The following is a 24,160-nucleotide window of genomic DNA, read 5'->3' as shown; positions in this document are numbered from 1 at the left end:
ACCCTCTCCAGCATTTGCTGCTGTTACCTTTTCTGATGTATGACATTCTCACAGAAGTGAAGTGATATTTCATTGTTGTCTTGATTTGCATTTCTCTGACAATCAGAGACTTGAAGCATTTTTCCATGTGTTTCTCGGCCTTTTGGATCTCTTCTGCGGTGAATATTCTGTCCAAGTCCTCCCCCCATTTTTGGATGGGGTTATTTGTTGTCGTGTTGTTGAGTCTGGCAAGCTCTTTATATATGTTGGTTATTAAACTCTTACCTGATGTATGGCATGTAAAGATCTTCTCCCATTCTGTGAGGGGTCTCTTGGTTTGGGTAGTGGTTTCTTTTGCTGTGAAGAAGCTTTTTAATTTGTTGTAGTCGCATAGGTTTATACTTGCCTTAGTCTTCTTTGTAATTGGATTCGTTTCATTGAAAATGTCTTTAACATTTATGCGGAAAAGAGTTCTGCCAATATTTTCCTCTAAGTATTTGATAGTTTGTGGTCTAACCTCCAAGTCCTTGATCCACTTGGAATTTACTTTTGTATTTGGTGAAATACAGTGGTTCAGTTTCATTCTTCTGCATGTTTCAACCCATTGTTTCCAACACCATTTGTTGAAGAGACTCTGCTTTCCCCATGTAATACTCTGGGCCCCTTTGTCAAAGATTAGATGTCCATAGTGTGGGGCTGCTTTTAAATTTTTTATTTTGTTTTATTTATTCCCTTTTGTTACCCTTGTTGTAGTAATTATTATTGATGCCGTCGTTGTTGGATAGAACAGAGAGAAATGGAGAGAAGGGAAGCCAGAGGGGGGGGAGAGAAAGATAAGATACCTGCAGACCTACAGGTGGGGAGCTGGGGGTTGGAACCGGGATCCTTATGCCGGTCCTTGCGCTTTCAGCCACGTGCAGTGTTTTGTTTTTTATGAGACTATATTTCCCCCCATTTCTCAAGACCACAAGATTTGCTTTTCCATAGAAAATACTTCCTTGCTGTGTGGGGGAGGTGGTAGGGGAGTAGGGGTTACAGTGGCGCACCAGGTTAAACGCACACAGTACGAAGCGCAAGGATTTGCGCAAGGATCCTGGTTCGAGCCCCCGCCTCCCCATGAATCAGTGTTTGATTGCCTGACTCTGATTGCAGAAAGGACCGGCTCCTGGAAAGAGATGAGGCCAAGGGCCTGGCAGTGAGCTGGCAGCAAGCTCCAAGCTGGGCAAGGAGGCAGCGATGCCATCTCATGACTGATCCAAGGGTTGTGGTTCGGGGAAGGCTGCTCCAGGCTCTGGATTCATTCTCTGGCATTGCATGCAAAATAAAATAATAATAATAAAGTATAATTGCCCAAATCTGAGAGTTCTTACATATAGTAATAAAGACACTTAGCTTTCTCTTTGAATGATGCTGATATTTATTGACATCAATACAAAACAAAGACTGAAAGTTGCAACTGAACAGGAACAAGAACTTGTTGCAGTTTCCTTACTGGAGAGCTTTTGCACCCAGATCATGAGACCTAAGATTAAAACAAAGACTGGGTTGTCAAGAATCAGACAAGGCTTCTGCTTTCCCCATCCAATAAAAATCTTGCCCAAGGCCAAAGGGGGATAATGAGAAAGACTATCTCTGCACCCTAAACTCATATAAGTGCAGCGGCTACAACTAATCCTGAAACTCTGGGATCTAGACGGGGGATGGGAGACTAAAATATGTACACAGGCGAGGATCTGCTCCACCCCTCACTGGATTTTAGTGCTACACTGACATTCGTGCTGTGGCAACAGTTATCCCCAACAGTGCCTGACTATACTTGACAGGAATGAGACTTCCAAAAGGCTGCTCTGCTCGAATCTGAGAACATTCAACCTAGGGGTAACAAGACCTTTTTTGCTTGTTTCCTTATGTCCTAACTAACTAGGCCGTCGCTTGCCTCTTCCTGGCCTGCAAATTGTAACTCACGTACCCTCCATCACCTCTGTCCACCACTTGGAAACTGATTTGTAGGAACTGCATACACAGTAAAGTTGTACTTCCAGTCTAAACCTTAAATCCTGGTTCCTGGTTATGCATGGACATAAAACACACTCCTCCACAGTGGACCCCACCAGCACAGCGACTCCCTCTCTCTCTCTATTCCTTTGCCCTGAAGGCACTTCTGGATTGCTTAATACTAGCTCTTTGGCTGCCTAGACAGGACACCTAAGGGCACCTGGACCTATCAATCCTCTCCACCTTCTTTCCTATGGCTAATACCACTTTCCTGCTTTTTTTCTAGTGCCGAATCCCCAAGCCTGGTGCTGTCATCTGGGGGACAGAGTCGGTTTCGGCTTCGAGCTCCTGGTTGGTACAGCTGCATTGCTGGGCGATCCTAAAGGGAAAACGGACATGGGGACATTACAACAGTGCTCTGGATACTTCCAAAGGAATCACACAGCACAAGTTCTGTGAGACAGCCCATGTGAGAGCCAGAGCACGAAGGCGAGGCACATGATACTACGTGTTGATGGGTGATTTTTTTTATTGTTTAGTTATTATTGTTATTGATGTCGTCGTTGTTGGATAGGAAAGAGAGAAATGGAGAGAGGAGGGGAAGACAGAGAGGGGAAGACAAAGAGAGACACCTGCAGACCTGCTTCACCGCTTGTGAAGCGACTCCCCTGCAGGTGGGGAGCCTGGGGCTCGAACTGGGATCCTTACACTAGTCCTTGTGCTTTGCGCAGCCATGTACACTTATATATATATTTTTTATATTTATTTTATTTATTCCCTTTTGTTGCCCTTGTTGTCCATGTACACTTAATCCTTTGCGCCGCCATGTGCACTTAACCCACTGTGCTACCGCCTGACTCCTGTTGATGGGTAATTTGCAAAGTGACTGCATCCTATTCCCTATTTCTTTAAAGCATAATGGTTATGCAAAGAGACTTTCATGCCTAAGGCTCTCAAGTCCCAGGTTCAATCCCCCACACCACCATAAGCCAGAGCTGAGCAGTGCTCTGGTAAAAATAAATAAATAAATAAATAAATAAATAAATAAATAAATAGTTTATTCATGAGAAAAACAGGAGGAGAGAGAATAAGAGCCAGGTATCACTCTGGAGCCTGTGCTGTCAGGGACTGAACTCTGGACCTCATGGTTAAGAATCCAATGCTGTGGTCTGGGAGGTGGCAAAGTGATAAAGCTTTGGCCTCCCAAGCATGAGGTCCCAGAGTTCAATTCCCGGCAGCACATGTGCCAGAGTGATGTCTGGTTCTTTCTCTCTCCTCCTATATTTCTTATAAATAAATAAATAAAATCTTTTTTAAAAAAAGAATCCAATGCTTTGGGGGCAGGCAGTAGCGCAGTGGGTTAAGCGCACATGGTGCAAAGTGCCAAGGACCAACCAGCGTAAGGATCCTGGTTCGAGTCCCCTGGCTCCTCACCTGCGGTGTGTGGGGGGGTCGCTTCACAGGCGGTGAAGCAGGTCTGCAGGTGTCTATCTTTCTCCCCCCCCCCCCGTCTTCCCCCTTCTCTCTCGATCTCTCTCTGTCCTATCCAACAACAATGACATCGATAACAACAATAACTACAACAATAAAACAACCAGGGCAAAAAAGGGGAAAAAATAGCCTCCAGGAGCAGTGGATTCGTGGTGTAGGCACCGAGCCCCAGCAATAACCCTGGAGGCAATAAGATAAAAAAAAAAGAAGAAGAAGAATCCAATGCTTTATCCACTGCACCACCTCCCAGACCACTCCTATTCCCTGCCTCTACAGAAAAGCAACCGGGGGCTGGCTGAATAGTTCACTTGGACAGTGTGCTGCTTTGCCATGTGTCAGACCCAGGTTTGAGCCTGGCCCCCATCACATGGAAGATTCAGTGCTATGGTCTCTTTCACTCTCTCCCTCAAGAAGCAAAGAAAAGGGAAGGGACAAGAAAAGAAACCACGTATCATGAAGCTAAATTGCTGGGGAAGAAAATCTATTCCAAAATTTGCTCAATTTGTCTCCAGATGAGTGAAATTGACTTGAATTCTATTTGCTTGGAAACTATAACCATTTGGCTGGGGAGACAGCATAATGGTGATGAAAGTCTTTTAAAAAAAAACTTTAATATTTTAAAATTTATTGGGGGCTGGGCGGTAGCACAGCGGGTTAAGCACACATGGCACAAATCACAAGGGTCCAGGTTCGAGCCCCCAGGTCCCCACCTGCGGGGGGTGAGGGGGTCAGTTCGCAAGCGGTGAAGCAGGTCTGCAGGTGTCTATCTTTCTCTCCCCCTCTCCATCTTCCCTCCTCTCTACATTTCTCTGTCCTATCCCCTAAATAACAGCTATTTACAACAATAACAGTTACAACAAGGGCAACAAAATGGGAAAAACAGCCTCCAAGAGCAATGGATTCATGGTGCAGGCACCGAGCCCCAGCAATAACCCTGGAGGCAAAATTAAATAAAATAGATAGGGGTCTGGGAGATGGCATAGTGGATACAGCATTGAACTCTCAAGCATGAGGTCCTGAGTTCAATCTCTAGTAGCACACGCACCACAGTAATGTCTGGTTCTTTCCCTCTCTCCTCCTGTCTTTCTCATAAATGAATAAAGAAAATCGTTCAAGCCCCCGACTCCCCACCTGCAGGGGAGTCGCTTCACAGGCGGTGAAGCAGGTCTGCAGGTGTCTATCTTTCTCTCCCCCTCTGTCTTCCCTCTCCCCTCCATTTCTCTCTGTCCTATCCAATGACAGCAATAACAACAATAATAATAATAACCATGACAATGATAAAACTACAAGGGCAACAAAAGGGGAAAAAATGGTCTCCAGGAGCAGTGGATTCGTGGTGCAGGCACCGAGCCCCGGCAATAACCCTGGAGGCAAATAAATAAATAAAATCTTTAACATCAAATAAAATAGACAAAAGGAAGGCAAAAGTAAAAGAAAACACACTGGTCAAGCGTTGATATCTGTTAGGACTAGGAAATGAGTATCCAGGTGCTTATCATATTATTTTCTGTTCTCTTTACATTGAGATTTCTGCAATGGGTTACTAAAAGAACTCAACCAAGACTGGAACCCGCCCCCCCCCAAAAAAAAAAAAAAAAAAAAAAAACAACCAAAAAATAAAAAAGCTGCAGGTAAGGCTCTACAATAAAGACACTACTGAGTTATATGAAAAGTAATGATGTTTTACTATACAAAATTGTGTCACGACTTTTCCCACAACCAGTGGCTTTTACCTCGAGACTCTTTGCAAGAAATAACAACTTCCATCCTGAAAACCAACAGCTTTGGTGAAAATGTGGTACCTTGTTCCTTATGCGATCTCTCTTAACCACTTCTTCTTTCTTCTCATTTTTTTCTAGGCTGCTCAGAGTTTCAGTAGCTTCAGCCTTCCTTCCTTTATCGCGAAGCACATCTTTCTCTTTTCTCATTTCTTCTTCCTTTCTTTTGAATGCCCTCTCTTTCTCATAGCGCTCCTTCTGCCTCCGGCGCTGCTCCTCTTCCTGACGCCTCTGCCTTTCTCGTTCCCGAAAAATACGGTCTTGGTCTCGCTCATAATCCCGGTCCCTTTCCCTGTAGTCTCTGCTGCTTTCCTCTTCCATTCTGCAGGGAAAACAAGCTCAATGTGAACCTCCTGGGTCTCCTCACTGCGAATGCAGAAACAGAGCACTCTGAGTCGGACTTGGCCACTGTACTTCTAGAATAGGGTGAAAAAAATAGTTAACAGGACACAGAAATCACTCACTCGGACTAAGATACTGGGCTATTTTATACCTTTCTTCCTCAATCCCCAGGACCTGTGAAGGAACTTATCTTAATTTGGGTGTCAGGAGACGGCATTAAAGATAGCATCTAGAGGGAGTAGGGCGGTAGTGCAGCAGGTTAAGCACAGGTGGCACAAAGCCCAAAGACTGGCGTAAGGATCCCGGTCCGAGCTCCCGGCTCCCCACCTGCAGGGGAGTCACTTCACAGGTGGTGAAGCAGGTCTGCAGGTGTCTGTCTTTCTCTCCCCCTCTCTGTCTTCCCCTCTTCTCTCCATTTCTCTCTGTCCTATCCAACAATGACATCAATAACAACAAATAATAACTACAACAATAAAACAAGGGCAATAAAAGGGAATAAATAAATATTTAAAAAAAGATAGCATTTAGAAACATGTGGAAGGGCCAGGTGGTAGCGAACCTGGCAGAGTACCCATGTTACCATGCTCAAGAGCCTGAGTTCAAGCCCCGAGTCCCCACCTGTAGGGGGAAGCTTCACAAGTGGTGAAGCAGGTCTGCAGTTGTCTCTGTCCTTCTCTGTCTCCTTCTCCCCTCTCAATTTCTCTGTAGATCAATCAAATATTAAAAAAGAAAAACAAAAAAAATTTAAAAAAAAAAGAAAAACAATGCAGTAGGGCTGGGTGGTGGCGAACCTAGTAGAGTGCACACATTACCATGCCTGGGTTCAAGGCCCCAGTCACCACCTGCAGGGGAGAAGTTTCATGAGCAATGAAGCAGAGCTGCACGGGTTTCTCTTTTTTAAATTATTCTTTTTATTTACTTATTTATTTTTAAATATTTATTTTATTTGACAGAGAAACTGAGAACAAAGGGAGATAGAAAGGGGAGAGGAGGGGGTCGGGCGGTAGCGCAGAAGGTTAAGCGCACGTGGCACAAAGCGCAAGGACCAGCGTAAGGATCCCAGTTCGAGCCCCGGCTCCTCACCTGTGTGTGTGGGGGTTCCTTTCACAGGCGGTGAAGCAGGTCTGCAGGTGTCTATCTTTCTCTCCCCCTCTCTGTCTTCCCCTCCTCTCTCCATTTCTCTCTGTCCTATCTAACAACGACAACATCAACAACAACAATGAAAAACAAGGGCAACAAAAGGGGAAATAAATAAATATTTAAAAAATTAAAAAAAAAGAAAGGGGAGAAGAGAATGAGACAGAGACACTTACAGCACTGATTCACCACTCATGAAGCTTTCCTCCTATGAGTGGAGGGCCAGGGGCTTGAACCTGGGACTCTGGAGCCTCAGGCATCAGAGTCTGTTTGAATAACCATTATGCTATCTACCCTCCACCCTGCAGGTGTTCCTCTTTCTCTCTCTCTCCCCTTATTTTCTGTATCAAAACAGGGAAGGAAAAGACCACTAGTAGTGGTGAGTTCATTGTGCAGTGGCAAATAAAAAAAAGGGGGGCGGGGGTGGGGGGCGGGCGGTAGCGCATCGGGTTAAGCAAGCACACGTGGTGCAAAGTGCAAGGACCGGGGGAAGGATACCGGTTGCGGAAAGATCCCGGTTCGAGCCCCCGGCTCCCCACCTGCAGGGGAGTCACTTCAAAAGCAGTGAAGCAGGTCTGCAGGAGTCTATCTTTCTCTCCCCCTCTCTGTCTTCCCCTCCTCTCTCCATTTTTCTCTGTCCTATCCAACAACGAACGACATCAATAACAACAATAATAACCACAACAAGGCTACAACAACAAGGACAACAAAAGGGGGAGAAAATGACCTCCAGGGGCAGTGGATTCATGGTGCAGGCACTGAGCCCCGGCAATAACCCTGGAGGCAAAAAAAGAAACAAACATGGAAAACAAAGGGACCCAAGCATCCTTGATTACTGACCTCCTGGATCTTTCATCCTTAAATTCCATTTCAGAACGTCTGGGTAGTGCGCAGGCTGCCCCAATGCCTCTATCATCACTCAGATTCTCTTTGTCCAACTTCTTAGGTTTATCTCTCCTGTCCATTTCTTTTTCATCTTTTTCTGGTTTCTTGAGCAGCTTTAAAGAGAATTAATTTATTTTTACTTTCAAGGAAGGGACACTTGTCTTCTGAGTCTATCAAAAGAAAAAGAAATACCAAAAAACAAAACACTAGACGAAACCAGTGAAACTCTTAACTCTCTATGAAAGGCCCCTCTCTCTGCAGATACTCATCTAGGCTTTCAGATGAACGAGTGCACAAGAGCAGCAATTTATGAAAAGGATGCTACGAATGTTAAAAAAAACAAAACAAAACAGCATTACCCACTTGAAGAAAGTGGTCAAATCACTTTGTGGCAATGGGATCCAGACTCCTTTGGGTTAAAATGGGTTGGCCTTTAAGTGAGCCAAAGATGATTTCCCATGCAAACCAGCACGTTGCTGTAACTTGACGGGGAAAACGTGCCACAAATTTAACATGCTGTGTGGATTTCTCCAGAGTGCTGCTGACTGTTTTTACCGCAGGTAGTAATAGGAATGACAATTATCTTGGTCACCAAAGGAGTGATCCATTGCAAGAATTTTGCCTTAAGCCTGAGAACAGCATGCTTTATGATGGCATCATTATCATGGAATCATAAGAAGTGAATAGTGAAGATTACATGGCATCTGATTTTTTAAAAAATCCAGATACTTTTATCAAAGTGGAACAGTGAAGTTCCAGCTGGACTGAGCAGAAGCTCAGCTCGATGCCTTATGCGTGATGACGACATGACATGCGATTCTAAAATACCACTGGTTTACAAAGTTCGGACTGCTCAAGTCAGTCTCTCACAGCATTGCTGCAGATCTCTCCAGGACACCCTCTCCTCCAGGGGCTGGGTATTTGGGGAGGTTCTTGGGCAGGGCAGAAGAATTTTCAGTTTCAAGAGTGAAAGCACTATACAAAGGTTTGTCTCAGGGTGAAGGCATCGTACACATGCAGGTCACCAAAGCAAAAGCACCACGAGAAGTATGTCAGCACACAGCCACTATGAATGGGGAGTCCAGATTGGACTCTAACAAGGCCCCGGTGCCAAGTGCAGAGACCAGGTGCAGGTTTCCCCAGGAGTTTGCTGCCGTCGCTAAGGAACATCTTTGTCAGAAGCCAAGATACGCGTTACTTGCACAAAGATGGGAATGGATGGCTCTAGTGTGGTTGGGTTTACCTTCATGTCAGTAGTGGCATTACGGACAAAGAAATTGCTAGAAGCTTCTCGTCCAGTGGTCAAGCCCCTGTTTGCCCACCAAAAGTGAGCCCAGCAGAGCTAGGGGAGGGGAGAGCTGAAAGGGGAGCCCTAGCCACATCAACTGCTATGTTTATGAGGTCTAAGGAGACCCTGATACTGTATGTGTTACTTTGAAGGGCTAGGTGGTAGTATTCCTCCAGCAGGTTCAGCAAAGCTACGGCTGCCCAAGCCATGCCCTCAGAAGGGAAGCAGCTAGGCTAGGGTGGGCCTATGGGTTCTCCCTCTTCCTCTGAGCAGTGTTCCAGTCAGAATCTGCTGCTTACAGGGGCCTGATGTGAGAGGGGAAACACAGTGAGGGGGTGTATCCCTAGTGCTCCCACACAAGCAGTCAGTTATGACAGGCATATAAGAACAGAAAGGGCTATGTAAGCATGGCCATTCTCTGGCTGTATATTCTGGGCACCGCCGTAGCTCAGCAGGAAGTCATCAGACTCCACTTTGTAGGAGTTTTAAATGGCCACACCTTTGGGGAAAACTCAGTACAGTATCAAAATGGTCTACAAGTAACACTATCACCACCACCAAGAGGACTTAGTAATAACTAAGATATGAGAGAGAAAGAGAGAGAGAGAGAGAGTGTGTGTGTGTGTGTGTATGTGTGTGTGTGTGTGTGTGTGTGTGAGAGAGAGACATGATACTAGGTGCTCTGTATCATGTACTTGGTCCTTACATTTTTCTGATTCACAGCTTGTAACAGAAACCTGTGTACCTGAAGACAGTGGAAAACAAACAGATGAGGCAATTTCATGTATCAAATATGAAAGAAAAGCTGAATACAACCCACAAATCATGCCAGCCAGCCCTAAGCCCTCATTATGAAGAACTGAGAGAGTAGTACTCAAAAAAAATTTTTTGAACAATCATAATGATAAAAATAAAACAGTTCTGCACTGGAGAAAGGACATGGACGCTACTACTTAATCCTCTTAAATCATCTTAAAGTCTCAAAATACGATTATAATTCTACTGCTTTACTCCCTCTCTAGCCACCCCCCGCCACCAAAAAAAAGGGGGGGGGCAACAGAAACCTATATTTATACCAACACAAGATGCATGCATATTCAAAGCATACATGTGCTTTTCTACTTTGAGTTATTTTTATACCTTAATCTTTGGCTCATCCTTAATTTTTTCCCTTTCTGGAACTCTTTCTACCTTCTTTAGCTTTTCGATATCTTTCCGTTTTCGCTTCTCTTCTTCCTTCCACTTTCTCCTTTCTTCTTCTCTTTGTCTTTTTCTTTCTATTTCTCGTCTCCTCCTTTCTTCTCGTTTTTCTTCTCTCATTCTCTAGAAAAAACCAAACCAAAACAAACAAACAAAAAACATCCATGTAAGCCATCAAACAAGATAATCACCAAGCATTTCACCCCAAAGACATAGTGGGAATCCCCTAACCTGAATCATCTCGCCTTTCTATTTTCTACAAAGTGGCATTTTTACCTCCTTGACCCCCACCCCATGCCACTCAGAACAGAGACCAGGGTCCCCGAGTATCAGTCTCCCACTGTTGCTGCTTTGTTATATATCTACAGAGGCTTTCAGGAAAGCAGGCGTATCTCTGGGTCAAGCAAAGAAGGATTCTTTGGGTTTCTAGGATTTCCTTGTTCAAACAATCAGGGTGAAGGAAAGAGCCAGAGAGTGAGGCCAGTGAGCCTAGTCTTTAAAGAATGGTAGTAGGAAAAGCAGTTATTTCTCTGCTAGGACCCCAGTGCTCTTAAAAAATGTTTACAGAATGTGAACCAATAAGACAAAAGTATCGAGGAAACTATAAAATCAAAAGGCTTACCTGCTTGTTTTTCAGGAAGCTCAAAAGTGGGGTTGTCTTTTTAGCTACATAAATGTAAACAGATTATTAGTGACACTTTTCAGCCTCTGGAAAGAAATCCATTTTCTGACATTCCCCACCAACCGCCCAAGGTGGGAAAGCTACCCCCCCCCCCTTAAGCAGAAAGTTCACAGCTACACTCTGAGAAAGAAGGTTCTCCAACTTCCATTTTGAGTTTAAAGTTATCTTTAAAAGTCATTCAAGTTAGGACTCGGAAGATAGGACAATGGTTATACAAAATAACTTTAGTGCCTGAGGCTCTGATGTCACAGGTTCAACTCTCTGCACCACCATGAGCAAGAGATGAGCAGTGCTCTGATAATTAAAAAGTGACTCAAGTTAGAAAAAAAAAAAAAAAAGAAAGAAAGCACAGTGCACCTGGTTGAGTACAGCTGTTAACATGTACAAGGACCCAGGCTTAAGCCTCTGGTCCCTACCTGCAGGGGGGAAGCTTCACAAGCGGTGAAGAAAAGCTGCAGGTGTCTTTCTCTATCCCTCCCTTCTCATCTCAGTTTCTCTGTGTTCTATATAATAATGATGACAGGGAGTCAGGTGGTAGTGCAGCGGGTTGGGTTAAGCGCACGTGGCGCAAAGTGCAAGGACTGGTGTAAAGGTCCCGGTTCGAGCCCCCAGCTCCCCACCTACAGGGGTGTTGCTTCACAGGTGGTGAAGCAGGTCTGCAGGTTATCTCTCTTTCTCTCCCCCATCTCCATCTCTCTGTCCTACCTAACAATAATGACATCAATAACAACAACAATAGTAACTATAACAACAATAAAAAACAACAAGGGCAACAAAAGGGAAAATAAATAAGTATTAACAATTAAAAAAAAAAAAAAAAAACGATGATGACGATGAAAAACAAATGGCCATTAGGGGGAGTGGATTCACTGTGCAGGCAACAAGTCTCACAGCAATAACCCTGGTGGCAAATAAATACTTTCGTGCCTGAGGCTATGATGTCTAAGGTTCAATCCCCAGCACCACCATATCATAACTGAGTGGTGATCTGGTTGGAAAAGATAGTGGAACATTTAAAAAAAACAGTGACCACAGTGTCAGTGAAAATTAAGTGCAGAAGATACCATTCCTTTGTTTTACTGATGGGAGTATAAAGTTATTCAACTGAAGGGGAAAAAAATCAATGCAGTGGTCCAGGAGGTAGAACAATTTATAAGCACTGAACTCTCAAGCATGAGGTCCTGAGTTCGACCCCTGGCAGCACATGTACAAGAATGATGTCTGGTTCTTTCTATCTCTAGTTCCTTCTATCCCTCTCATTAATAAATAATAAAATATTTTTAAAAAATCAATGCAAGCAACCAAAATGCTAATTCTTTTGACTCCATAATTCTACTTCTGGGAATTTAATCTCAGGGAATTATCAGAGGTGAGCTTATACTCCACACCCATGAATAAAAAAGGTTTCATGTGGTCTGGGAGGTGGCACAGTGGATAAAGCATCGGACTCTCAAGCATGAGGTCCTGAGTTCAATCCCCAGCAGCACATGTGCCAGAGTGATGTCTGGCTCTTTCTCCTATCTTTCTCAAAAATAAATAAATAAAATCTTAAAAAAAAAAAAGAAGGTTTCAGATGATCATTTAGCTAATTTTTCTAAATTCTGGAAAAAAACTGAATGCTATCTAGCCTTATAGTTTGAACATATACTTCATTTGGCTTCTGGGTCAAAGACTATATGCTTATAATTAGAGCTGTTGAGGGAGGCAGGTGGTGACACACCTGGGTTAAGTGCACACATTACCATTCACAAGGAACTGGGTTCAAGGTCCAGCTCCCCACCTGCGGGGGAGAAGCTTCACAAGTGGTGAAGCAGGTCTGCAGGTGTCTCTCTGTCTCCCCTAGCCCCACCCTTACGCCCCCTTTCAATTTCTCTCTGTCCTATCAAATAAAAGTTAAAAAAAAAGGAAAAACGGCCATGGAGTGATGGATTTATCATGCAAACACTGAACCCCAGAGTTCACTCTTATAGCAATAAATAAGTAAGTAAATAAATAAACAAAGCTGCTAACACAGTGGCTACAACTTACTATTAGTGATAACACACCTATCCAAACCAGAATTTCTCAAGAGCTTTTCAACTGTGCAATAACTGATTTCATTTTTTAAAAATATATTTCAGGTCAGGAGTCGGGCGGTAGTGCAGCAGGTTAAGCGCAGATGGCACAAAGTACAAGGACTGGATCCCGGTTCGAGCCCCCGGCTCCCCACCTGCAGAGGGGGTCACTTTACAAGCAGTGAAGCAGGTCTGCAGGTGTCTATCTTTCTCTCCCCCCTCTGTCTTCCCCTCCTCTCTCCATTTCTCTCTGTCCTATCCAACAGCAACGACAGCAATAATTACAATAATAAAACAACAAGGGCAACAAAAGGGAATAAATAAATATTAAAATATATAGGTAATATACAGAGCATTTTCCCCATCTTGTCAGCACATTTTCTCAATCCTCTGCAGCAAATATTATGATCTGCATAATACAGTACAAGTGAGTCTCAGAAATGTTTGTGCCTTCCCCATGCCACTTAGCGAGCAAGCAACAGAAGTGAGAGTCAAACTGTTGTCCCGATGGAAAGGCCATTTTTCCTGCTGCCCACTTACCTATTAGTTCTCTATTTTTTGCTTCTATTTCCTCTAGCAGTGTCTCTGGAGTAGATGTCATTTTCTCATTATCAGCTGCATAAGTTTCCAAGAATTTTCTATATTCTGGATCTAGATAATTGTTGAATTGAACAGAAACCACAGCAAACTTTAAACAAAATATGAAAATATTTTCTAAGGCAATAGTTTATCAATGAAGGTAATTTTCTACCTCATGGAAGACTGGAAATGAATCAGATCATACTTAAATGAGAAAGCTATTTATAGAGTTTTATTTGTCACTCTCAAAACTCTTATTCAATATACCCAACTCAGTGGAGTTGGTATAACACGGCGTTGGGAAGACTCGACAGCACATAACAAAACCTCCAGGGGTGCTATATGGTATTCTTTTTTAAAAATTGGTTTATCGGGCAGAGGGTAGATAGCATAATGGTTATGCAAAGAGACTCTCATGCCTGAAGCTCCAACAAATCAGGTTCAATCCCCACACCACCATGAGCCAGAGCTGAGCAGTGCTCTGGTAAAAAAAAAATTAAACAAAAAGGTTTATCATTAGTTTATAATACTATAGAATTTCAGAGGTTTAAACATCTGGTTTGTAGAAGACTCACCACACCCCCCATCACCTTGCAGTTTGCTTTTAAAAGTCAGTAATTCCATGGGAGAACTGAAAGTTACAGTCATGGGAGCTAAAGAGAAACTTTGTATAGCATGGAACTAATTTCTGTATGATTAGAACTTGCTTTAAGAAAACTCACTGACTGAAAACCAGGCATTTTAGGGGCCAGGTGGTAGCACACCCAGTTGAGGGCACATGTTACAATGGGCAAGAACCAGGGTTCAAGCCCCCAGACCCACCCGATCGGGGGGTAGGGGGCAGGGTTGGGAGGGAGCTTCATTAGCAGTGAAGCAGTGCTGCAAGTGTCTTTCTCTTTCCCTCCCCACCCCCGCTCAATTTCTACCTCTATCCTAAGTAAATAATAAAAAAATAAACAGGGAGTCAGGCGGTAACGCAGCAGGTTAAGCACAGGTGGCACAAAGCGCTAGGACCGGCATAAGGATTCCGGTTCGAGCCCCCGGCTCCCACCTGCAGGGAGTCTCTTCATAGGCGGTGAAGTAGGTCTGCAGGTGTCTATCTTTCTCTCCCCCTCTGTCTTCCCCATCTCTCTCCATTTCTCTCTGTCCTATCCAACAATGACGACATCAATAAAAAAAAATTACAACAATTAAAAAAAAAAGAAAAAGAAAGAAAACTAGGCATTATAAAGATATGTCAGGGGATGTGACCCGGACATGGTAATAGCAACACCTGAAATTTTTAAAAATATTTTTTATGTATTTATTTATTATTGGATAGAGATAGAGAGAAATTGAGGGGGAATCGGGGAGATAGAGAGGGAGAGGAAGACAGACACCTGCAGTCCTACTTCACCACTTGTGAAGCTTTCCCTCTACAGGCGAGGACCAGGGGCTTGAACCTGGGACCTTGTGCACTATAATGTGAGTGCTTAACCAGGTGCGTGACCGCCTGGCCCCAACACCTGGAATTCTTTACCAGACACATCTACCATTAGAAAGAGCCACTAGCCCAGCCAGATCTCGTACATATACCATTAGAAAGGGTTAAGCACCAGGTTAGGCGCACATAGTACACCAAGCTTGCAAGGACTGGCGCAAAGATCCTGGTTCAAGCCCCAGCTCCCCACCTGCGGGGGGAGAGGGGCCAGCGCATCACTTCACAAGCAATGAAGCAGGTTTGCAGGTGTCTTTCTCTCTGTCTTACTCTCCTCTCTCAATTTCTCTTTATCCTGTTTAACAACAAGAGCAGCAGAAACAACAATAACGAAAAAAAAAAAGACGGCCTCCAGGAGCAGTGGATTTGTAGTGCCAGCATGGTGTCCCAGTGATAACCCTGGAGGCAAGAAAAGAAAAACAGAGAAAGAGAAAGAAAGAATAAAAGGGTAATGAGGGGTTTAGGTGGGCAGTGGCACACCCGGTCAAACACACATAGTACTATGTATAAGGACCCGGGTTCGAGCCCCCCCCCCATAACAGGGACGATTCACAAGCGGTGAAGCAGGGCTACAGGTATCTGTCTTTTTCTCTCTCATCTCCTCTTTCCAATCAATTCCCCCCCCTCTCAATTTCTGTCCTCTCAAATAAAAAATGGGGTGGGGGGAGGAAAAAATGGCTACTGGGTACAGTGGATTTGTAGTGCCAGCACTACTACTACTACTACTACTTCTTCTCCTTCTTCTTCCTTCTTCTCCTTCTCCTTCTTCTAGCGTTTGCCCTTCTTCCGTAGCCAGTCAACAGCACTGAGCCCCAGCAATAACCCCAGAGACAAAAATAAAAGTAACAGGGGGTCAGGTGGTGGTGGCACACACAGTTGAGCGCACACATGTCATACCATGTGCAATGTCTCAGGTGAAAGCCCCTGGTCCCCACCTGCAGGGGAGTCGCTTCACAGGCAGTGAAGCAGGTCTGCAGGTGTCTATCTTTCTCTCCCCCTGTCTTCCCCATCTCTCCATCCTATCCAACAACGATGACATTAACAACAACAACAATAATAACTACAACAACAATAAAAAAACAAGGGCAACAAAAGGGAAAATAAATAAATATTAAAAATAATAATGACAATAATATTAATGAAAATCAAAGTAGGTAATTCTTTTTTTTTTTTAAAGATTTTATTTATTTATGAGAAAGATAGGAGGAGAGAGAAAGAACCAGACATCACTCTGGCACATGTGCTGCCGGGGATCGAACTCGCGACCTCATGCTTGAAAGTCCAAAGCTTTACCACTGCGCCACCTCACGGACCACAAAATATTTTTGTTTTTTTTTTTCTTTTAAATATTTTATTTATTATATTTTTTGAGAGAAATGCAGAGAGAGAAAGAGAGACACAGAGAGAAACACCAGAGCACTGCTCAGCTCTGGCTTATGGTGGTGCAGGGGATTGAATCTGGGACTTAGGAACCTCAGGCATGAGAGTCTGTTTGCATAACCATTATGCTATCTCCCCTGCCCGAAAGTAGGTAATTCTAAAATAGCAACCTCATTTAAAACATTGTAGGCAAGTCCTTATTCAACACAAGTGTGAATTCAACAGTTTTCCAGCATAAAAGCCCTAGAGATCTCAAAATCTATATTCAGTTTATGTTGCATGACAAGTATTCCCGCTTTTCAGTTCCTGCAATTACTATGTATAGTATCAACTGCAAAATCAAAGCTTAGAAAATAGGACCACACACTTCAGCTACTTTCTATTAAGTCATCCAAGTATAGAAATGCTTCTACCACAGCACTGAATGATTCACTCTCTTTTATTTAAAAATTTTTTTTTAATTTATTTATTAATGAGAAAGACAGGAGGAGAGAAAGAACCAGACATCACTCTGATACATATGCTGCCGGGGATTGAACTCAGGATCTCATGGTTGAGAGTCCAGTGTTCTATCCACCATGCCACCTCCTGGACCACTATCATCCTCTTTATAAAAATAAAGGTGACCTGAGGCCAGCTGGTGGTGCACCTAGATGAGTACACACGTTGACCAATGCGCAAGGACCCAGGTTCAAGCCCCCAGCCCCCACCTGCAGGGAGGAAGCTTAGTGCTGCATGTCTCTTTCTCTCTCACTCATGCAAGCTATCTGCCCTTCCCCTTTCAATTTCTCTCTGTCTTATCAAATCAAATAAATAAAATTTAAAGGTAATAATAATAATGGCTGCCCAAAAGTCAATTAATTATAAAAATGTTCAGTCTGAAGGAGTTATACTTTGAAACATCTGACGTTTTCCAACTGTCTTTTTAACTTTTTTTTTTTACTATCCTATTTACTCATTGGATAGAGACAGAAATTGAGAGGGAAGAGGGAGGTAGGGAGAGAGACAGAAAAGCTTTCCCCCTGCAGGTGGGGACTGGGGCTCGGAACCCAGGTCCTAATGCATTTAGCATGTGCGTTCAACCATGTGTGCCACAACGCAGCCTCTCCAACTGTCTTAATATGATTTACATGGGGGCCAGTTGGTGGTACGCCTGGTTGAGTGCACACATCAAAGTGCGTAAGGATCCAGGTTCAAGCCCCTAGTCCCCACCTGCAAGGAGAAAATGTCATACGTGGTGAAGCAGTGTCACAGGTATCTCTCACTCTTCTACTTCCCTATCCAAAATAAATAAATAAATATATATTAAGATGATTTACATGACAGTCAACAACATACTGGTTAAGAATAGAAATGGAGGGAGTTGGGCGGTAGCGCAGCGGGCTAAGCGCGCGAAGCGTGAAGCACAAGGATCGGTGTAAAGATCCCAGTTCGAGCCCCTGGCTCCCCACCTGCGGGTGAGTCGCTTCACAGGTGGTGAAGCAGGTCTGCAGGTGTCTATCTTTCTCTCCCCCTCTGTCTCCCCTCCTCTCTCCATTTCTCTGTCCCATCTATAACATCAATGACATCAATAACAACAACAATAATAACTACAACAATGAAAAACAACAAGGGCAACAAAAGGAAAAATAAATATAAAACAAAATAAAAAAAAAAAAGAATGGAAAGTCACCTCCACTCGAACAAAGTTCCCCTCAGTGCTCCTTCACTTCATTCCACATTTGCTCATTTGAAAAATGAAATGAAGGCGCGCAAAGATAATACCTGTCAAACCCATCAGAAAAGCACTAAGTAACCAGGGCTATAGCGTACCATCATCAATAGTCCCAACTTTGGTGTCTCTTTTCTTGATCTTCTTTTTTGCAGCTTTTTGAAAAGGTGCAAATTCTACTATAGCAGGATATTCCTGACCTGTTTAGGAGAGAAAAGCAACAACAACAAAAACACATTATGCTATAATAGAGACAAAAATGGGTGCAAAAGGTAATCCTTAACTTAAAAAAAATTTTTTTTTTAATATTCCCTCATGTTGCCCCCCCTTTTATTGTTGTAGTTATTACTGTTGTCATCATTGCTGGATAGGACAGAGAGGAATAGAGAGAGGAGAGGAAAATAGAGAGGGGGAGAGAAAGATAGACATCTGCAGACCTGCTTCACCACTTGTGAAGAGTCGCCCCTGCAGGTGGGGAGCCGGGGCTCGAACCGGGTTCCTTACACTGGTCCTTGCACTTTGCACCACGTGCACTTAACCCGCTGCACTAACACCCGACTCCCAATCCCTAGCTTTCTAGGCCTCTTCTGATGGCTGTCATCTGAGGGGGGGTGTCTCTCAAAAAGCACAGCTCAAATCAACAACCTACGAAAGAAATCCCATATTTGTATGCATACTATAATGAAACCGAACTAGCGATTTAAATTCAACTTCTACTTTAAAAAAAAAAATTACCTTTATTTATTTATTGGATAGAGACTGTCAGAACTTGAGAGAGAAAGGGGCGGGGTCACAGAGAAGGGAGAGATACAGAGAAACACCTGCAACACTGTTTCATCCCTCATAAACTATCCCCTTTTAGGTGGCGACTGAGAGCACTCCAACCTGGGTCTTTGCGCATTGCAACATGTGACCCAAACAGTTGGCCCCTCAACTTTTACTTCTTAACTGATCTTTTTTTTTATTTTAAAAGTTTTATTTAGCTCCAAAGTCCCAGGTTCAATCCCCCACACCACCATAAGCCAGAGCTGATTAGTGCTCTGGTGGGGAAAAAAAAAAAGTTTTATGTATTTGAGTGAGAGAGAACACATACAAAGGAGAGAGGGCCAAGAGGGAAAGACCATGGCACAGCACATGAGGAAGCTTTCCAAATGGTGGAGGAGTGGTGTTACGATGTTTCTCCTCTCCTCTATTTCTCTCTCTTCCCCCATCCTTTACTGGGGGGGGGGGGGGGTCCACCGGGAGCAGTGGAGTCATGTGTGCATGAAACCCAAGTGAAAACTCAGGCAGCAAACAAACAACAAAATCATCAAAGAACTTGATTATACATTTCTCCGAAGATGATATACAAATGGACAAAAAAAAATCATATGTGGGAGTCGGGTGGTAGCGCAGTGGGTTAAGCACATGTGGTTCGAAGTGCAAGGACTGGCTGAAGGATCCCAGTTCGAGCCCCTGGCTCTCCACCTGCTGGGGAGTCACTTCACAGGCGGTAAAGCAGGTCTGCAGGTGTCTATCTTTCTCTCCCCCTCTCTGTCTTTCCCTCCTCTCTACATTTCTCTCTGTCCTATCCAACAACGATGACATCAATAACAATAACTACAACAACAATAAAAAACAACAAGGGCAACAAAAGGGAAAATAAATAAATATTTAGAAAATCATACATAAGGTGTTCATGCATTCAAACAAATTAATATCACAACAATTTTTAGGGAAATGCAAATCAAAATGAGAGATCTTCTCACACCCACTAGGGTGTTTGCTATTTAAGGAAATGACGACAACTATTGGTGAAGACATGGAAAACCTGTGGGTTACTGTTGGGAATGTAAACTGATGCAGCTAACATAGTGAAAAGGTACAGCAGGGAAGCACAGTAGTCATTTATTTAAAAAATTATTTATTTATTAATGAAAAAGACAGGAGGAGAGAGAGAAAGAACCAGACATCACTCTGGTACATGTGCTGCTGGGGATTGAACTCAGGACCTCATGCTTGAGAGTCCAATGCTTTATCCACTGCACCACCTCCCGGACCACTCACAGTATTCATTTAAATCCAATTTCTAAATCGTGATATTCTGATAGGGGGAAAAAAACCTCCACACTAATTTTATTACAGCAAGGTATCAGTCCACTCAGGAGGTGGTGGAGTGGGTAATGTGTTGTACTTGAAAGCATGAGGTCCAGAGTTTGAGCCCTGGCCTCATGTTCAGTATTACTGTTGAAATTAGTTAACAGTCAAAACTGATCAGCTACTCCAAGGTAAAAAAAAAAAAATGGTCACAGAAAGAGAAAATGAACAATGTTACTCAGTAGTTCAACAATGTAACCAGTTAGTGTCATGAAAAGGCACATAGCTAGTCCTAAGCTCATAGAAATGTGTAAAAACCCTGTAAATAGGGAGCTGGCAGTGGCGCAGTGGGTTAAGCGCACATGGTGGAAAGCACACGGACCTACATCAGGATCCCGGTTCAAGCCACCAGGTCCCCACCTGCAGAGGGTTAGCTTCACAGGCGGTGAAGCAGGTGTGCAGGTGTCTCTCCCCCTCTCTGTCTTCCCCTCCTCTCTCCATTTCTCTCTGTCCTATCCAACAACAACGACAGCAATAACAACAACGACAATAAACAACAAGGGCAACAAAAGGGACAATAATAATAATAATAAAAACCCTTTAAATTTTTTTAAATATTTATTTTATTTATTTATTTATTTATTTATTCCCTTTTGTTGCCCTTGTTGTTTATTGTTGTTGTTGTTATTGCTGTCCCCCCACTTCCACCCAAAGGGGGAAAACTTTGCAAACAGTAAAGCAGTGTTGCAGGTTTCTCTCTATCTCCCCCTTCCCTCTCCACTTCTGGCTGTCTCTGTCCAATAAATAAAGATAATAAAAATTACAAAAAAAAGGCACTAAGCAAAAGCTGTGCTATATACACACTGTCTTAAACACACAAATGACAAAAGACCTTCAGTAACAAGGACTCACCTTTATTGTCAAGGAATACATAACCATCAAAGCGATCCCTGAATAAAAGGATGTCCTCTTGGTTTCTCAAGTTGATGTACGCTCTGGAGTACATATGAGGATACAGACTGCAGGGAGGAAAGCAATGGCTTCAATGTGAATTTGCATAGATATTAAAGAGACGGGCTCTAAACCAGTGGGAAACATTAACTGGATCACAACAAATGGAAAGAAACATTCTGTCTGCTGACCCCTGCCTAGTCCCCCTCCTCTCCTCTTCCATCTTCCATGTATTTGTCTTACCTAGTATCATTAGAAAAAAATTCAAAATAATCATGGTCTGGCAAGGGTTGAAGATGTTCCAGAAGCTGCTCCTTGGTCAAAGTGGGAGGTAATCTCCGAATGACCACCTTGAGGGAAGAAAAAAAAAAAAAGGAAATTAGTACAGATTTATGTCCTGGCATACATGATTTACCATCCCTGAAGAAAGGTGGGCTCTAAATGATGAGGTCACTTATAAGCACCCAGAAGGGACCTGTATACCCGTGATAACAACAGTTTTGGAAATCAACATTTTCCCCCAATAAAGTGATCTAAAAATGAAAAAAGATTAAGAAGGAGGAGGAAGAGGAGGGAGAATAGAAGGAGGAGGAAGAGAAGAAGGAGGAGAAGCAGAAGAAGGAGGAGGAGCAGAAGAAGGAGGAAGAGGAGCGGGGAGATAGTATAATGGTTATGCAAAAGATTTTCATGGCTAAAGCTCTGAGGGCCTAGGTTCAATCCCTCAGCACCACTATAAGTCAGAGCTGAACAGTGCTCTGGTCTCTCTCTGTACTCTACTTTCTGCTTCAAATGTACTGGTCAAACGGTAAGAGTTTTGAAGATTTTTTTTTTCCTCCAGGGTTACTGCTGGGCTCAGTGCCTGCACCATGAATCCACCGCTCCTGGAGGCCATTTTTTCCCCCTTTTGCTACCCTTGTTGTAGCCTCGTTGTGGTTATTATTATTGCCATTGTTGATGTCATTCGTTGTTGGATAAGACAGAGAGAAATGGAGAGAGGAGGGGAAGACAGAGAGGAAGAGAAAGATAGACACCTGCAGACCTGCTTCACTGCCTGTGAAGCGACTCCCCTGCAGGTGGGGAGCTGGGGGCTCGAACCAAGATACTTGCCACATGGGCTTAACCCACTGAGCCACTGCCCGACCCCCCAAGAGTTGTGAAGATTTTTACAAACTCACAGGAATGAATAACTGGTTAGATCAAAGAAAACCTCAGGTTCTATGAATCCCAAGATACAGTTCACTGGGTTTGAGTCAGTCCCTCTCTGTTATTTCTTCCATTTTTTTCAAGTCTTTTTTTTTAACTCAGTTTCTTTATTATTATTATTATTTATTTATTTATTCCCTTTTGCTGCTCTTGTTTTTATTGATGTAGTAATTGATGTCTTCGTTGTTGGATAGGACAGAGACAAATGGAGAGAGGAGGGGAAGACAGAGAGGGGGAGAGAAAGATACACACCTGCAGACCTGCTTCACTGCCTGTGAAGCGACTCCCCTGCAGGTGGGGAGCAGGGGGCTCCAACCTCGATTCTTATGCCGGTCCTTGGGCTTCACAGCAAGTGCACTTCACCTGCTGCACTACCACCCGATTCCCTCTTCCATTTCTTTTAAAAACCTGAGCACTGTGTGAATAACATTTTCTACCACCCATTTTTTTTTTAAAAGATGCGTGGCAGAGGGACTGGGTGGTGGCGCACCTGGTTGAGCGCACATATTACAATGTGCAAGGACCCAGATCCCCCAGTCCCCACCTGCAGGGGGAAAGCTTCACAAATGGTGAAGCAGTGCTGCAGGTGTCTCTCACCCTTTCTATCCCTCCCTTCCTTCTGGATTTCTGACGGTCTCTATCCTATAAATAAATAAAGATAAAAAAAACATTTCAAAAAAAAAAGATGCGTGGCAGAAATTCACAGACCAGGTTTGGTTTTGTTGTGTTGTTACAAACTTACTCTCTACCACAGCGGACACATCCTAAAACCAAATCCTGGCTCATTCACTACTAACAATTCAAAACGGAATTCCTCGAAAGGAATACTCCCAATTCAATCATTGCCAGCCCCCCCCCCAAAAAAAGAAAAAGATCCCGTCAATCTTTTCGCCGTTCACTTCTACCCCCAGCCTGGGAAGATCATTCATCTCCCCCCTTTCTCTCAATCCGTCCCCATGAATACTCCTGTCATTGATTACTTCCTTGACAGGTCCCTTCGCTCTTTCATAACTGCCCCCCAATTAACCGCTAAAAGTCTCACTTCACTCCGACCCGCGCCCGCACCTCCAGCCCCGCCGCCGCCACCAGCCCCATCTCACAGCCCCAAACGAAAACCTACCCATCCGGAATCACCCCCCTTCCCTCACTGCCACCCGAGGCCCGGGGCTCGGCCAGGAGAAGGATTCACCCCTAGTTTCGGGCACGGCGAAGAAACGGGGTACCGCGACTGCGTTCAGATGAAGAAATGCGGCCAGAAAAGGAGAGAGGAAGAGGGCAACCCAGCTCCCAATCGCTCTCCCCGGTTGGGGTACCCGGGACCCGTCCCACCCTCTCCCGGGTCAGGCACCTTGCTCAGCGCCTCTTTCTTCTCCTTGTTCCGATCCTGTTTGTCGTCCCCCTTCCCGCTGTCCCCCGAAGCCGTAGCGCCGCTACCTGTAGCCCCCAAGGGAGCCACGAGGGTGACTCGCTTCTCCTTAGGCCTGTGGTCCTTCTCATCCTTCATGGCGCTCATCGAGGCCACTCGGCCTCGATGCCGCTGCCAACACAGCCACTGCCGCCTCCGAGTAGCTCCGGCTTTCGGCTAGCTCGCGGCAGGACACTGTCCCCCCCGCCCCTATAGGGCCCCAAAGATAAACCTGACTCCGCGTTCCATTGGCCCCTGCGAGATTCTCGCGAGACTTCAGGGCACGTCCGGCGCCTCCCCCCTCGGTGGAAAGGGGTTTTTGTTTGTTTGTTTGTTTGTTTTTTAACACCTCGTCCTGGCTTCCTTCCAGCCCACACCCCGTCGCGCCCAATCCCCTAGCGGTCCAGACTCCGGCAGGGCCACTTCATCCCCCGCCCTGGCAATTGTGACTCCGCCATCTTGACTATAACCACTACGCTCTCGCTGGGACTACAAGTCCCGGCATTCAAAGCTGTCCGCCCTTTCTAACCCGGACTTCGGGAGCTCA

The 24,160-nt window shown here is 44.3% G+C and overlaps 1 protein-coding gene across 4 annotated transcripts; it reads right to left on the bottom strand.

The window, feature by feature from the left end:
* Window positions 1-1,372: 1,372 nt before the first annotated feature.
* UPF3B (UPF3B regulator of nonsense mediated mRNA decay) lies at window positions 1,373-23,874 on the bottom strand. Of its 4 annotated transcripts, none has more exons than XM_007537215.3 (11): window positions 23,557-23,874; window positions 21,249-21,355; window positions 20,967-21,073; window positions 18,080-18,178; window positions 13,372-13,482; window positions 10,718-10,761; window positions 10,036-10,218; window positions 9,602-9,640; window positions 7,563-7,720; window positions 5,268-5,565; window positions 1,373-2,353 (listed from the first exon to the last, which is right to left on the bottom strand). In XM_007537215.3, exons 1-11 carry the CDS (start codon window positions 23,719-23,721, stop codon window positions 2,204-2,206), a joined length of 1,461 nt encoding a protein of 486 aa, XP_007537277.2. In that variant the 5' UTR covers window positions 23,722-23,874; the 3' UTR covers window positions 1,373-2,203. The 4 variants fall into 4 exon arrangements, with proteins under 4 accessions (XP_007537277.2, XP_060038962.1, XP_007537278.2 ...); XM_060182979.1 differs by having other exon boundaries at window positions 10,087-10,218; window positions 23,557-23,873; XM_007537216.3 differs by lacking the exon at window positions 9,602-9,640.
* Window positions 23,875-24,160: the final 286 nt, after the last annotated feature.

This window comes from Erinaceus europaeus, chromosome X, assembly GCF_950295315.1.
Source record: "Erinaceus europaeus chromosome X, mEriEur2.1, whole genome shotgun sequence".
Taxonomy (NCBI): domain Eukaryota; kingdom Metazoa; phylum Chordata; class Mammalia; order Eulipotyphla; family Erinaceidae; genus Erinaceus; species Erinaceus europaeus.
Note: the sequence above shows the minus strand (reverse complement) of the source record. Positions and strands in the feature narration are given on the sequence as shown.